At 36.6% G+C, this 16,273-nt stretch overlaps 1 protein-coding gene across 1 annotated transcript; it reads left to right on the top strand.

Annotated features, from left to right (window-relative positions):
* The first annotated feature begins 13,067 nt into the window (after positions 1 to 13,067).
* Positions 13,068 to 15,405, top strand: LOC133326478 (uncharacterized). Its single transcript, XM_061535105.1, has 3 exons — positions 13,068 to 13,322; positions 14,773 to 14,978; positions 15,048 to 15,405. The coding sequence occupies exons 1-3, from the start codon at positions 13,081 to 13,083 to the stop codon at positions 15,386 to 15,388; spliced, it is 789 nt and encodes a 262-aa protein (XP_061391089.1). The 5' UTR covers positions 13,068 to 13,080; the 3' UTR covers positions 15,389 to 15,405.
* Positions 15,406 to 16,273: the final 868 nt, after the last annotated feature.

Genomic DNA, 16,273 nt, shown 5'->3' on the forward strand with positions numbered 1-16,273 from the left:
CTGGAAATCCCAAAAGGAATAAACGGTCTTGTGGAATGAGTAAGAGCTTTGCAACCATTGGGAGGCGCTACAGAGACGAGCTCTGATATGCAAAGATCGAGGAGAGTGGAGCGTTAGAGAAAATGAGACCCATAAAGAGGTAATGGGTGCGGACAATAAAAAGATCATGGAGCACCTGCAGCAAGGGACTCCATCGATCGAGATAGATGCGAATATAAAGGGGACTATCCAAAGCTACAATTTGAGTCCTCAAATAGAATAGAAACTCTTGGAAAATTAGTAGAAAATACCGTCTCCATAAACAGGCCTACTAAACTCAAGCTGGTGTGGAAAAGAGACATTCTCCAACTACAAAAGGCAACGGTCTTCGTTAGAGGTTGGGACAGTGAATTCACGACAGAACGCATGCTCGTAGTCTTTGGTCTGCAGAACAAGACATTGTTGGTGAAAAGAAAGGGGGGTTTTCACAAGGAGGGACTCTTCTTTTGGTAGACTTGATCAGGTCTTCCATGGCAAGTATGGTCAAGTCTCTACGTGTTCAACGCCATCTAATTCAAGATTGGGAAGGCACGGATTGGAGAGGAGGATGCCATACAAAGTAGAGAGGGAGAACCACCTAGCAAGAAAAGCGAGGGAGCCGAGGAGAAGATAACCAACTCCGAAGGAGATCGTTTTCTGTATCAGAATTGATCGATGCCATCCACATAAACCTCTATCGGAGTGAGACAGAAACAATGGAGATGCGCACAAGGCCGACGCGCATGGAAATCTTTTTTAAGCTCGCCTTATGGAACAACCGTTCTGTAATCGGGCTAATCAGTAATCTTGGTAATTAAAATCTGTTTCACTCTCCGAATTACAGCCGATTCGGTAGAAGAATATCGATAAAATCTTCAAAGTACTGAATGTGGGCGGGAACAAGTTATGAAAGCTATATCCAAAAATGGACCTATATCGAAAGAACAGTCACTTTCAAAATACTGATACTGGGGCGGGACATTTATATATAGCTATTAGCATTATATAAGAGCCCAGATGTATGTCAGCTTCCAAATTTAATGTAATTTTTTTCAAAAGTAATTTTAATGTGTATGTTTAATATGTATTTCAGAAATTTACATCGAAGAAATTAGCTTAGAGAATGACGTTATCTTTTCAAGATGTTACCTTTTTCATTCCGATATAGTTCGCTCCGCTGTTCGATTTTCCGATTTTCAATTGAAAATCGACCCAAACCTTGCTGTCGTCATCTTATTGAGGCTTTACTGTTTTCCCCCAGAAAACTCCACTATCATCCGAGCACGAGTGTTTAAGGCATCAAATCATAATCATGAAAGTTAGTAGAGCCATCAAAACCTTAAAAATCCTCTTATTCAAGAATTATAAACATAACCATTGTTTGTGTGCTCACAATTTCTGGTCTGAAGTATTTAAGCTGTGCTGCCATGCATAACACAAGGAGGGAAGACAAAAACTCAATAGTGACCATTAGATGATTTTTGATGTTGGTTTTTGTTTTAGATAGATGGTACGCACAAAATACACACGTACCTAACACTTGCAGGGGAACAAAACGTGTTGAAGAAAAAAGGCAAAACACAACAACAAGAAACAACCTACTAAAATCTCTTTAAGTTAACTAAATGGATTGTCGGTTAATAGGTTAACAGAAGATTTGTTAACCATACACATACACGCACATCAAGATACGTTAACGATGACGGTACGTCACGGAATGTCTGAAGGCATGAATGAATGAAATGTCACATATAATGTCATCATCATCAGCAACCAAACTGAACCGAATACACAAACAATTTTGTAAAACAAAATTCTTTTAGCTTATTTTTATGGCCTTTTGATGAATGAAATGAAAATGAAAACGAAATGAGAAAACAAATGTTTATGTTCAAAATCAAGGTAAAATTTGTTAAGTGAAATACCTTTGCATACCACATTTTTTAATGATAAGAATGAGAAATATTAAACAGAAAATTATTGATTTCAAGTAAAAATATAATATTTAAGACCCAGAGTATTGCTTTGCTTAATATTGGAAATACATATAGTAAGGCCGGTTTTTAAATTTGTCTTAAATAATTGAGGATATATCTGTGTGCTCAAGAAGAACATTTTTGAAAGAACATTGATATGAAGATGTACGAACCTAAAAATGTAATTTTTATTTATATGTGAACCGACTTAATTTAATTCATACACATGTCATTCTTCAATCTATGCCAAATTTCATTTCACTCGGGCAGATTCAGAGGCGTTTATGAACATTTGGACAATGATTAACATGAAATCAGTGGATATATATGTCGGAATCTTCACCAATTTCTACAAAACACAATAACGTCATTCTAGGCTCAATATGATACGCTGTGAGAAATTTCGTGTCAATCTGATAACCAAGAATAGATTGGTGCAACATTTACGCAATATCGGATGAAAATATATATGGGAGCTATATCTAAATCTGAACCGATTTCTATTAGATTTAACACATGTTATTCCACTCTCAATTCAATACGATATACAAAATTTCGAGAATACGATATACAAACAAGAGAATACGTATTATTTTGGATCAAATATGATGCAAATACCCTCAGTCCTGACTTTTGAATACTATTTCGGTTTAGGGAGATCCACAGAAACTATGTCATGAGTCGATGTAGCGGAAGAGGTATGCCGATGAATACTGAGTACAGTCCATTTGTATACCACCAGCCTTATGTGTAATATTAGTTTTAGACCCGATGTTTCTTTGGGCCAAATCCGTTTTAGACAGTGTCTGGAGAAATTTGTGTGTGTACCTGTCATTTGGCCTTCCTTACAGTGGCTGAACCACAGGCGGTATTACGCCCACCTATACCAATTGAAGAGCACGCAGAAGGCACACTCTCCCCCTTGGTGAGTGGCGAAACCACAACCCCCAGGGCCCACACTAACTGTCAGGCGGATCGACAGATCCAGGGGCACCTGACACCCGTGGTATGTATAAAAACCGATCAGGCACGAGACCGAAACCACTCCCAGTTTGAAGTCTGGGCTGGTATCCCAATACAAAAATAAACGACACAATACACTTACCACGTTTCCGTAGCAAAAAATTCACAAGTGACAAGCAGAACCCTGCCACTGGCAGCAACGACGATGTACAAGTACAGGGAACACAAACAATTAACAAGCTGTCCTCACATACTGCACCAAGGGCCCAAAGGACCGCAGCAACGGACATCACAACACAAATACTCAACGAAACCACCCTCACGGAAAGCCTTCAAAACATGAGGCGTGAACCTCGTGAAACAGACCACGATGCAACAATCATCAGCAGTCAGCTCGCTCCTTGCCAACCACCGCACCAACAACAATCACAACCGATGCAAACGACCGAGCCCCCCTGCAAGGGGGCTATGCACGTGGACCACCTCCTTTAAGTAATGTCCTTCCTCTAAGTGCATCACGAGAAAAACTATTTAAACAACTAAGGGTCCGATCGTCTTCAAGAACACTACAGGAATCCGCCCCTCCGTTCGATATACCCATTCCGTCAGTATATGCTTCCAGTCCTCAGTCATCCCGCACCCGTGTCCCGTCAGTAAGAAACCAAGTTTGGCCGGTCCACTACGAACGTTGCGTGACGAATAAATTTGTAAGTCACCTAGTCCTCAACCTATCAACAACACACTTCCGAAGGATAATGTTGTACCTCCTACTATCCCTATCCACCATATCAGAAGGCCAGAACCAACAATCCGCATCCAACTGCAAATCACGCATAAGCTTATACTTGATAACCCTACATCTCACCTCAAGATCAAGCGGCACGGCTCCAGCACTTGCTACGCCTCTGTGTAAACAGTGCGACACACTGGAAGACATGCTAACATGACGACCGCTGACACGAAGGAGACAGTTCTCTACCATATAGGTACACCATAAATTGCACAGGCCCACCAAAATATCACACGCCTACTCAAGCCCCAATCGGTTCACAAAACACGCTTGACAGTCCCAAAAACCGTAGTGAGTTTCTCGGTCCACAAAACACGCTTGACAGTCCCAGAGACCGTTGTCAGCTTCACCTTCAACCGATCGAAGGGTGGGAGGAAATTCAACCGCTCGGATACCGTTTTAGACAACGGTGTACTCCTTTTGGTACTTCCTACAGCAATAGATCAACATTGTATAAAAAAAATAATAATCAGTAGTGTTGGCGGTTTATTTGGGATACCATTTGTATTTTGTTTTTGCAAAATAGTCAGGCTGAATCCCAGTTTGTTGTTTTTATAAAAAAAACAACTATTTATTAGTGGGGAATGTATGGCATTGTTTGCCTAGGGGTAAGGCAGGGAAGACTATAGTTTCGGATCACGTCACTGATTCTCATCAGTTCCCTCAGTTTTTTGTTGGGATATTCTCCCCAGAAGCTATTGCTTCTATACAAAAAACCTTTCATACCCAAATGTCTCTTGTAACAAAGCGAAGTACTTAGCTGACCAACGACATAAACTGCATGAGAATTTCGCTGGTGCCTCACTTCGAGGTTAACAAGGCATTTACAAACAATTTCATACCTTTCCCACTGTATTGTGTTGTTTTTTTTTTATAAAAACAACGATTCCGCCTGACTATGTTGCAAAAAAAAAAAAAAATAATAAAAATTATTTCAGCCCGCAGTCGAAAAGAAGGACTTTTCTTTAACCCATATAGCGCCAGAAAAAATAATTGAATTTTGGTATTGTAAATGACATCGACAATCGTCTCATCACCCCCCATTATGATTTAATAGGTGGGCCATAATGCAGGTTTCAATTCAACAGTTTTTTCAGTTCATGAAAACATATTTAATATCTAACAGTATTTTTTTAGTAAAAGTGCACTTGTTTCCCAAAGACATTTATACAATTTCTCTAAGCCCCGCATATTTGTAATTTATTACAAATTCCTCTGAAACAAATTCCTTTACGATTACTGTCTGTTTTACTTGTTTGTTATTTTTAGATTCCGACCTACATAAAGTGTGAAAATAGATTTGTTCAAATTAAAATATCCATCCCATTTGGCTAAGGTAGGTCAAGAGAGACACAACAAAATGGTTGTAAATTAGCATTTCATTGTCAATGTTTGACAACCCAGTTATGAACAGCAGCATCACCATCTGCTGTCACTGCTGCTGCTCATCAACATGCATAAAATGAATTCATTACTTTCGCTGATTCAGGGTTAGGCCTTTTTTATCGATGCTGTTTTTTTGTTGTTTTTCTGATTTTCTTATTATGGCATTTATTGAGATAAATCGTAGATCAAGATATGGACACCTCGCTCATTTGCATAACTTTAAATTCCTCACAATCAAAATGCATGATATCGAGTGGAATGTGTGAATGATTCACAGGCAGCGGTGGCTTCTGACGACAGAAGCACCACCACTAACATCATCATTGATGCCGATTATCTTCTTCTACAAACTACACGGTGGAGGGGCTGGGTTTTTTAGATTTGATGATTGGTTTAGTGGGTCGGTCAACCAGTAAAAATTCCTTTCTGTAAAATCACATTGCCCTCTCCCTGTCACCCAGGTTTCCATCATCTGCCCAACAAGGTTGAGATTGTTAGCGGCCAAGTTAAAAGCTAGCCAGTGAAAGTTATGTAATGTTGTCGCTTGGTTTCTTGGAATTTTGCACGTAGTCGTATCTGATGACAGTACCCAAAATACTTGGTGGCTGGCTCATAAGTATTCAATACGTAATACCGTTGACGCACTACCGCCAGCGGTGGCTTAGTTTGGACTCTATCGGCTTTTGTGTGCCGTTTGTTTGTTAACCTGTGCTATTGTATTACAGGTTCATCACAAAAACCGGCTTTGACTGGGCCCACTGGAGGTGCTGATGGAGGTTGTATGTACGAAAACATCAAGTGCAAGTGCAGCAGAGACCAGTCGTCAGAGAGCTTGGTTTCTGGTATTTCTGCAGACCATTGCTGTTGTTGTCATTTCCAGGTTGTTTGCCGGTTTTGATAGTTTGTGACGACATTCATTGTGCCAAGAAAATTGTGGTTATGAAAACGTGCTTTATTTATTCCAGTTTTGAGAGCTAAGAGTTGTAGTAGTGGTGTGCAGCTCTTCTCTGATGGCATTTTTATGTATTTTGGCGGATATCTTGTTTTTGTGAATGAATGGATGAATGAAGGAACCGACGAACGAACAAACAACAGCCTAAATACTGGCGTTCGGATGATGTTAACCAAATTGGAACGAATTCACACGGTTAAATGGAAATTGTTACTTGATTTTTTTGCGTGAATAAAAAAATTAACAATTTAGAGTAATTTACACCTATTATGTAATCCAAAAAAACCGGAGCAATTCTGTACAAGCATGACACAGTTAATGTGTTATGTTTACACGAGTTTACAATTTGGCTTCAGCTTTTGCAAAGTGAAATGCCTTTTTTATCTATTTTAATAAATGTACATATGTTACATATTGCTGTGGTATTAAAGATAAATGAATAAAAGCGGAAATAGAGTGTATAATAATCCTATTATAACACTGCATGGGCTTGAGATCTGCTTGAAATCTACCCAAGGAATATCACTTGTCTCAGTAAGCTGAGGGTAGCATTCTGGAGACTTTCCGCATTTGTTAGAATTTTCCCACCTTAGCGTAGTCAACTTAATTTCTTTGTATTCATTATTAAGCCCACGGCCTGATATTCAAAGCTCTCAAGGTATGTACCTTCAAAGAGCGTGATTCTCCTCTCCAAATAAATAATGCATAAGAAGCATTTTTATACCCTACACAACTATGTTGTCAGGGTATTATAGCTTGGTGCAGCCCCAAGAGTTGTAACACCAATCGTCATATGTCGACTACCTGAGTCGATCTAGACATGTGTGCCCGTCCGTCCATCCGTCTGTCCCCCTGTCCATTATAATTTGTAAGCACGATACTGGCCACAGTTATGGACCAATCTTCACAAAATTTTGCATGTAGGATGGGTTCTGGCCAATGAAGACCCCTATTGTTTTTAGTAAAGATCGAATAATATTTAGGTGATGGAATGGACCAAAAGCTTTATTTTTGTCGGTTTTTCTGGTCGCTCCAGAGGCCGCAATTATAGCCCAGACATCGCGAATTTTTACATGGAGAAGGGGATCGGACCAAAGAATAAGCATGTCTGTTTTGATTAAGATCGATCAATATTTAGCGGGTCAAATGGACCCTTACTTTTGTGTGAATAATAACAAAATTTATCTCCTGTAGCGTATATATTTACCCCTGAATGACATAGACCCGAGATGTCGAAAGTATATCCAAGAGGAGTGGTTGACCTTAAAATTGATACCAATTATGTTGTCGTAAGTACTCGGATGTAGGAGTTACACTTAAATATTTACAGGTGCTTACGTATTCAGATATTATTTAGTAGCTCATTACCACACTAGAGGACGGAAATATAGCGCTGATCGCTTGGAAATTTTCCATGAGGTTCCAGGTATGGTCAAGGACAACGTCTATAATTTTCGGCAATGTTCAATTAATAATATTGGGATGAAGTGACCGAAACCCATTTTTTTTTTTTTTTTTTTTTTTTTTTGAGTTGATCTGTAGGCGACAATTGAAAGCCGAACATCACAACACAACCCATGGTTAAATGAATCTGGACAAGTAATTATAAGAGCTGTACTGAATGTTATTAATATTTGTTGGCCTCTGGTCGATTAAGAGGATGCAAATATTACGAAATATTGCCCAATCTCAGAATGTAGTATCACAGAAAGTGGTCGGCTCCGTCCGACTATACTGCTCCGCTCACTGGTTCAAACATATTTTGCTCGTGTGGTGCTCACTGACATAATCCCAAGGACTTTCGACAATGCTTTTCGATAAGTCCTACATACTTTCGGAACAATAAGGTATCGCTGGGCTAGTTAGAGTGGATAAAATCGTTTCCTTCCACTCATTCGCTTGAACGAATGGATGATATTGGCACCAAGTGGTTTGGCGGTTGATCATTCATCATCAGAGTTTCTGGCCTTCTTTGCATGTTTTGTATTCGTATTTAACATTGGTCATGTTAAACTGATACTTCATCGACTCAAAATGTCCCCTTTTCTGCGGCGTCATTTATTCACTCTGCTACAGCTATTTTTTTAGGAAACAGTAAAAAATTCATAACCCTAATGTGCAATATTGATGAAAAGAACCTAAATCGCATTTCCATAAAACTTGTTTTCATTAATCGCTTTCAAAATGTCATTACCTGATGATTGCAACATTGGGACATCTTTAATTCATACCTGCAAAAAAAAAGAAAAAAATAATGAATTCAAACATTTCTACTACATATTTTCAAGATGATTTTTTATCTAAAATATTTGTATTACCAATATTATCTATATTTGTCTCCCTCCCCTCACAATAAATCGGACAAGTGCAAATCAATGTGACCAATTAAAAAAATACTACACCTGATTTTTTTTCATTTTATTGAGAAAAAATATTTAGGTCATCAAACAAAAGACCTCACACAATTTTCACAATTTCACACATCGCTATACAAATATTTAACGCCTGAGAAAAAAAAACTCATTGAGAAGAAGAAAAAATAGGGAACTTTAAAGGTTGGGCAAGAAATTTCGAAATCGAAAATGGGCAAATAAAAATTGGGTTTGTTTTCATTTCTCGATCGCAACAAGTGTAGATTGAAGTAAACTCTCTTACTGATCGTAGTCAACAAACTACGGCGTACAATGAAAAAAAAGAGATGACACTGATGACGCACAGTGCTGTTGATCGTTGTGATGATGAAATGTGTATATTTGTATTTACTTGCTTAAGATATTTACTTTTTTATTTTTTTAAGACAACGATTTTGCCTATGTTAATACATTTTTGAAGAGTTTAAGGGAGAAAAATGCGTGTTATGACAAAGCCGTCATTTAGAAATTATTCATGACTATTGGTAATAGTTAATAAGTGTTCAAGGACATTTGCTATTCATTCGAATAAAATATTTAGTGTACTTTTAATAATTATTTTGTACATCACGACAATATAGACAATAATACCAGTAGTATGAATCGAAATAGGGGTGTGATTAATACACACATAGAAATATTATCCTTTCCCAGTTTTCAACAAAGTCTAAATCTAATATATGTATCATACTTCAAAAGTATTTCTCATTTGAATGAAACAGAAAACTATGTACAGTACAGAAAACTAATGTAATTTAACCACTGCAAAAGTGGTCAGGTCTAACATAACAACGACATCGTTTATGTGTGTCTTTTGAAGGTTAGGTATAATTTAAAATCATATCGATTTAATCATAATCATAAATCGACATCTATTTCAGACTGTAGATTTTGCAATACCTTCAGATGTTCCCAAACGTGGGCATATGAAGTTCCCGTAAAAATGACACTACACTAAAAGGGAGATAAATATTTATATTCTCATAGTGGACGAAATTTTATTACTGACAGTCGTGAGTAAAAAAAATCTTATAGTTTATTTCTGAAAATTCCGGATTGCGTGTAGGGGACTAGAAGTAAAATTAAACAAGCCAAAATTACCGATTCGGTTGAAAACGCGCCCGAAATCCTCAAAATAGCAAACAAGCTAAAACATGGCTATGACAAATTCCACTCTTACAATATTAAATACTTAATTACCGGCACTAAGGGTGAAAAACTATGCTTGGAGTATTTGTGTACCAAGAATCTGGAGATACCAAAAATCGTCTGTTTCATAACAGAATTTTTACCTCTAAACATTTATGAAGTTCAATGATCTTTCTGGGACATCCTTAACAAGGGTCAATATTTTGAAAAATTATAAATATACTAGCTAGTATATTATTATATATATACTATACTAGCATTATAAATATACTATACTAGAATATTCCCGCTACCTTGTTAGCGAATGTGGGAATTATTTTAAAACAATATCGACCATAACAATCATAGTTACGCATTTCCAAACCTACCCATATACCCAATCTTAATTCCAAATTTCAGGATTCCAGCTATATCGGTTCACTTAAATCCAAATTGTATAAAATTTAGTGCACATAAGTACAACATTCCCTTAACTACTTACATCATGCAATTCAAATTACCCAATTTCAGGATTTCAGCTCTACTAACATACCTCAATTTTACAATACAGTAGAAATCTTATTTCCAAATTTCAGTTTTCCAGATCTATTGGTTCACTAAAAAACCAAATATATTATTTTTCGTACTCATAAGTACAAATGTATAAAATCCTACATTTAGACGGTAAAATTAACTTCAAATGTCAGGATTTCAACTCCATCCATTCCTCCAAATTCAAATTGTACCAAATTCAGGACCGTTCAGTACTTTTCGTATACATGACTACATACTTTCAAAAACACCTCCTTATATCGACCCTACTTTTCAAGCTTAATTTGGCATTTTAAATTTAAAGTTTTTAGCTACGAAATTTTACCAAAATTAGTACAATTTAGTACTTTTCGGATACTTATTCTAATGTCCCAAAAAACACTTTGCTACATCTACTCTACATGCACTGACATACAAATGTATGAACTCATTTTAATCAATCCGTACACGTGTCATTCTAAAAGGTCCACTACGACAAAAAAAAGTAAGGGAGCTATATTTAAATCAGAACCGATTTTCACGAAACTGAACACACATCATTCTAGACCTAATTCAGTACACTATACCAAATTTCGTACAAATCGAAAGACATATAGGGTATTTGCTGGACCATTTACCTTAAATCGGACGAAAATATATATGGGAGCTTTATCTAAATCTGAACCGATTTTCACGAAATTTAATACACATCGTTCTAGACTTAATTCAGTACGATATGCCAAATTTAGTGCAAATCGAAAGATATATAGAGACACTGGTACACCATTTACCTTAAATCGGACGAAAATATATATGGGAGCTATATCTAAATCTGAACTGATTTTTCCCATTTTCAATAGGGTTCGTCCTTGGGCCGAACAAATGAACTGTGCCAAATTTCATCCAATCGTAAATGCGATCTGTACTTTGTTTACAATTTAACATGGACAGACAGACGGACGGACATGCATAAATCGGCTCAGAAAGTGATTCTACGCATATTCTCAAAAGGAACCACGTGTGGCGAAGGGTATAAAAATAGATTTAGTACAAATATCGACTATATATAGGTCGATACCATGTGATTCCTCTCCAACACATTGTCAAAATTGTGATTAAATATGCGTTGCACTCAACATTTTCAGCAAACCTAAATAAGGGTCACATATGGAGAGTAAATTCACCCCACCACTCGAAATGGACTCTGACTACGCAGATCTGGAAAAAGCTGCTAAAAAGGCATATAAATTTTAGGATAAAGGAGCTTTAAAAAATTTAAACCGAAAATTTTGGAAGTTATCAACCTACAAATATAATTTTAGTCAGAATTTAGTTTTATCCTCAAAGCACCTAAAAATCATTTATTGGTCGTTATTCGAAGCAATTTTTATAGAGTCTGGGAACAATTATGTGTTATTTTTAGTAAAAAATAAACACAAGCTATCATCAATTATACTTTATTTACTCTAACGCCGTTTGAGAAAAAATCATGTGGTATGTCGCGCTGTCAACACAAACATAGTTTAACCACTCCTGATTATTGTCAAATTTAACTTAATTCTTATTGTTTTTATCGAGTCACTACAAAATATGGAACCAAAAGTTCTATGGAGATGGGTCTATTCTTGTTAAATGCATTTTTAATACTAAAATTTTTTTATTTGGTCTATGAAGCTATAACAGGGCATAACAACATTGAATTCCAAAACTTCAGTTCGTACTGATTTCATTTTGTCACACAAAATCTCTCTCTAGTTACTATGATCGAGATCAACGGGACGTATACGTTATATTAATTCACGATGAAATCTAAATTGACCGGGTTATCAATGAATGAATATTCGATTTGTGAATGAATGAAGCTATCTGTTCGCATGCATCTCTGCAGCCGAATGTTATTCCGTTCACATGGGAAGTTAATAGGCCTCTGATATCAGAGAGCTGCATCATATTATGTTGGCAAATGAAACTGAAATTTAAAAGCAGCCGCCGACTTTCTTATTATGCGCACGCATGATTTGTAAACATTTTAGATTACCCGGCTTACTAACTAACCACATCGGCAGTAGAAGCAGCCGCAGCAGCAGTAACAGCATTTAGCCAGACAATCAGTCTTATGACCGTGCTATTTTTTGTGTGTGGCTATGTGTGCTTTTTTGATGATTGATATTTGTGTGTGAGTGTGTGTGTGTGCAGGTTCGTGAAGATCTATATGAATGAGTAAGCGCATGAAAGTGAACGAGTACGTATGGCTGTGTTATTTTTTTATGATCTTCCACAACCAAAAATGTCGTGCTCTTAACGGCATCGTGTGTAGTTGTTGTTGTTGCTATTGATTATTTACAACTTTTGCTTGGATGTTGGACTGTGTGGCGGTGTTGTTTTCTGTTTTCTGCAGAGAGCAACAAAAGTGTTATTTCCTCTGCTTGTTGGCCCCATTGGCAAGAGATTGTATCCCAATTTTTGGCCGCTTCGTTGGCGGCTGCTGCTGCTGCTGTGGGCTGATGTCGCTGTTGCGCATACTCAGTTTACACACTGTGTGATGTTGTTTACCCTCTCTGTTAACAATAAGTAATTTGCCATCGTCGTCGTTGTTGTTGCCGGCCACAATAACAAAAAAACATAAAACAATGTTTGCTTTTGTGAATTATTTTGTAATGGTTTCAATTTTCGTTGTTTTTTTCTCCGTTTAAACTCTGAAACAAAATTGTTTGTGAGTTTGCGACTGCAGAAGAAACTGAAAACCTTTTTTTTTGGTATATAAAGCAGTTGCTCTCAAGAAGTTGACATCAAAAGCATCTTAACCATCATTAGTGTTGCACGCAACCAAACAAACCAAAAACGAAAAGAAAAATTAGCAGCCTTCAAGAAAAAGGATTATATAATACGTGTCGGGTTATTTCGAGAAAAAAATAAATTTTGAAAATGAAAGTATTCGCCATCGCCACCGTTTGCTTGGTCGTTGCCAGCTGTGCCTGGGCCGCTCCCAGTGTACAAGATAATAAAATCGAAACCGATTCGACCTTTGGCCGTGCTGCCCGCTATTTGGGTTCTTGTTTGGAAAGTGACGATATGACCACCTGTTTGGCCGTTAAGGGTATTACAGCCCTGAATCGTGCCGCCCGCAGCAGCAATATTGAATTGATCAATGGTGTTACATTCAAGAGGTGTGTGTGAAAAATAAAATATATTGAAAATTATTTGAAATGCAAAAAGAAGAAGAAGAGACAGAGGAATTAAAAAAAACAATTCGAAGTGAAAATTCATAAGTGAATATCAAAAATGTTGATAATTATGAAAGAACAATTAAGTGAGATAAAATACAATTGCAAAATTGACAGAGAATCACTAAAAGATCGAGAAGACAATTCAATTAAACAAAATTATAAATTATAAAAATTTATTCAACCTTTCCTATATCTGCCCTATAAGGTCGAGTGTAAAAATATGTGAGAATTTTTCCAAGTGTTGTAGAAAATATGATCAAATGGCTCCAAATCCCTTGGACCCAAAATACGACCTATTTATCCCTCATTTAATTTTATGAACGGATAATTAAGCCAATCACACCATACCTGCTTTAAAATATCTCAGTAGGGAATCCTGATCCAGATTTTTCACTACTCAGGCCTGAATGAAAATATTAAAATACGACCAGGGCATTTAGATGAAGATATGACATATTTTATTATTCTGTCTTTCTTGATCAGACAGTCGGTGGGTCTCGAAATATATATTTGGATACAAAGTCTTGACCTGTTGGATGTGACTTAAAGACCGAATAATAATGCCTCACTTTTAAAGTAAATTTTCATCAAGAGCTGACTCTCTTCCTTATTTTTTTAGAATTAGTCATTTGCAGGATAAATGGTAATCGTCTTTCCATATCTGTTCCAGGCTTAATAGAAAGTCTCTAGCTTTGAAATAACTCTATCACTGCCTTTGATATTTAAAATAATCGTTTATTCGGCATTTCTTCATTAGTCTGTATTTGGATGTATTAGTAGGACATTTTTGTCACCCTATCCTTTACAATATGTTCGACATAATTTGAAGAGCAAATTCCATATAACTCGAGAGCTCCAAATACCTCCAGCTTTTAATTGAAGCCTCCATATCCATCTCTTTTTTTCAATCAAATCTTGACCAAACGCCCTTTTTGTTGAAATCATTCATAGAAAATGCTTCAGTCATTACCGCAAAAGAAGATCTCTCCTAATAAGGAGTATTCTAATAAAAATCCACGCATCATTGCTTAACTCCTTATATCCTTCCTTAAGGCTTATAGCAAATCTCCAGGTTGGAAATAAATCTATCGGAATTTCCTGAACCAGATTTCATGTTCCTGGAGTCTCATTCAATATTATAAAAATTACTCATACCTCTTGAGTTTGAAAAGTGGGTTTCGATTTAAAGCTCCGGACTTAATTTTGAAGCTGATAGTAGATTAGTAATTATCTCTTGTTTTTGGAAATATTCCCAGAGGGTTCCCTAGCTCTCAATAAAATGTAATGGTATTACAAAAAATGCATTTCTCCAACATATACATTTTTATTAAAATTTAATTTAAAATTCAACTTAAATTCATTTTACAATTTCATCTCGTTCCTTTCACAGAGATCCCGCCACCCCTGCCCAACGTGCCGGCCGTGCCATGAGCGAAAACGATGTCTACTCTCAATTGCCTGAAGATTCTGATGAACGTACTGGTCGTTTGGTTGATATGGCCGTTGAAAGTGCCACCGATTTCTTGAGCACACACAATTTGGAAGTTAAGGTACCCGCTGAAGCTACCCAAGAAATTGCTCGTGCTTTGGATGAAGGTAAGATGAGAAACCTTAAAAAATCCCACAATTATAAATATAAAAACTAAAACAAAATTCCCTTCTCAGGCCGCGGTAAATTGAAGAAAATGATTGGCCCCATTGCCTTGGCCATCGGTGCTAAAGTTTTCGCCATTGTACCCCTCTTGTTGGGCGGTTTGGCTTTGTTGACCACCAAGGCCATCATTGTTGCCAAAATTGCCTTGTTCTTGGCTCTCTTATTAGGTGGCTCGAAATTGCTCGGCGGTAAATTGGGTGGTTCTTTGGGTAATGCCTACAGTTCCAATGTTGGCTGGTCTGGTGCCTCCACTGGTGGCTGGTCATCGGGTGCTTCGTCTGCCTACCCATATGCTCGCAGCATGAATGATGCCCAAGAATTGGCTTATGCCGGTCAAGTAAATGCCCAATAAATCGTTAGCTAGCGACGATTTTTGGATTGTGCGGAAGTAGTAGCAGCAGCATTTACCATGCCAAAAATGTGCCTTTTTTTCGACACGCTCGAAAAGAACCATTATGGTCTTAGTTTGTAGTAATTTATTAAAAAAAAGAAAACAAATTAATTTATTTTAATTTATTGACAAAAACGAATACGCTAAATAAATAATAATGAAACAAAAAACAAATATGTAAACATTCATCATTTTTTGTACCCCCCACCCCACCTTTTTATTATATAATCAAAAATGTGTGACATTCTAGTTCATTACGTTACATAACGACAACAACCTCACTTCTTGTTCATAACTTACATAATTATCCATAGCTGTTAAATTGTAATTAGACAGTACTTTTGTATTATTTATTGAAAATTATTTGTACAAATCATAGACGAAGAAACAATAAATAATGAATGAATATTACACATCGCCTAAAGCTTTTCATAATGGACATTTAATTGCATTAATTAAAATGGCAATTAATTCTTCAAAGTGGGAGGCATCTTATGAGATAATGGGTTTATCTTACATTGAAAAAAAACCCCAAAGAAAATAAAGAGTACTTTTAAAGATCTATAGGGACGTTTTTCCAAAAATAAAAATTCCAAAAATGTATTAAATCTTTATTTGAATTTTTAGTAGATACCACATAAATTAATTTTTGAAGATTATTTCATGCAAATGTTGGCCACGACTGCGCCTCAATTTTCTCTCCGTTTAGTCCAATTTTGGCAAACTCTTTCCAAAATTTCACGAATAAATGCTTCAATGTTGTTTTCCAATGCGTCTAAATAAATAGTCTAAGGGTTTCTCTAGAATTTTATTGCATATATTTATTTTGTTATTTCCTTTGAAATT

Source organism: Musca vetustissima, unplaced genomic scaffold, assembly GCF_032173495.1.
Source record: "Musca vetustissima isolate MV318-11 ecotype Yass unplaced genomic scaffold, APGP_CSIRO_Mvet_v1 utg149013, whole genome shotgun sequence".
Lineage (NCBI taxonomy): Eukaryota > Metazoa > Arthropoda > Insecta > Diptera > Muscidae > Musca > Musca vetustissima.

Coding starts and splice junctions, on each gene's coding strand:
- LOC133326478 (XM_061535105.1), top strand. CDS start 13,081: ATGAAAGTATTCGCCATCGCCACCGTTTGCTTGGTCGTTGCCAGCTGT. Junction 13,323..14,772: donor AATGGTGTTACATTCAAGAG/GTGTGTGTGAAA, acceptor TTCCTTTCACAG/AGATCCCGCCACCCCTGCCC. Junction 14,979..15,047: donor TGCTCGTGCTTTGGATGAAG/GTAAGATGAGAA, acceptor TTCCCTTCTCAG/GCCGCGGTAAATTGAAGAAA.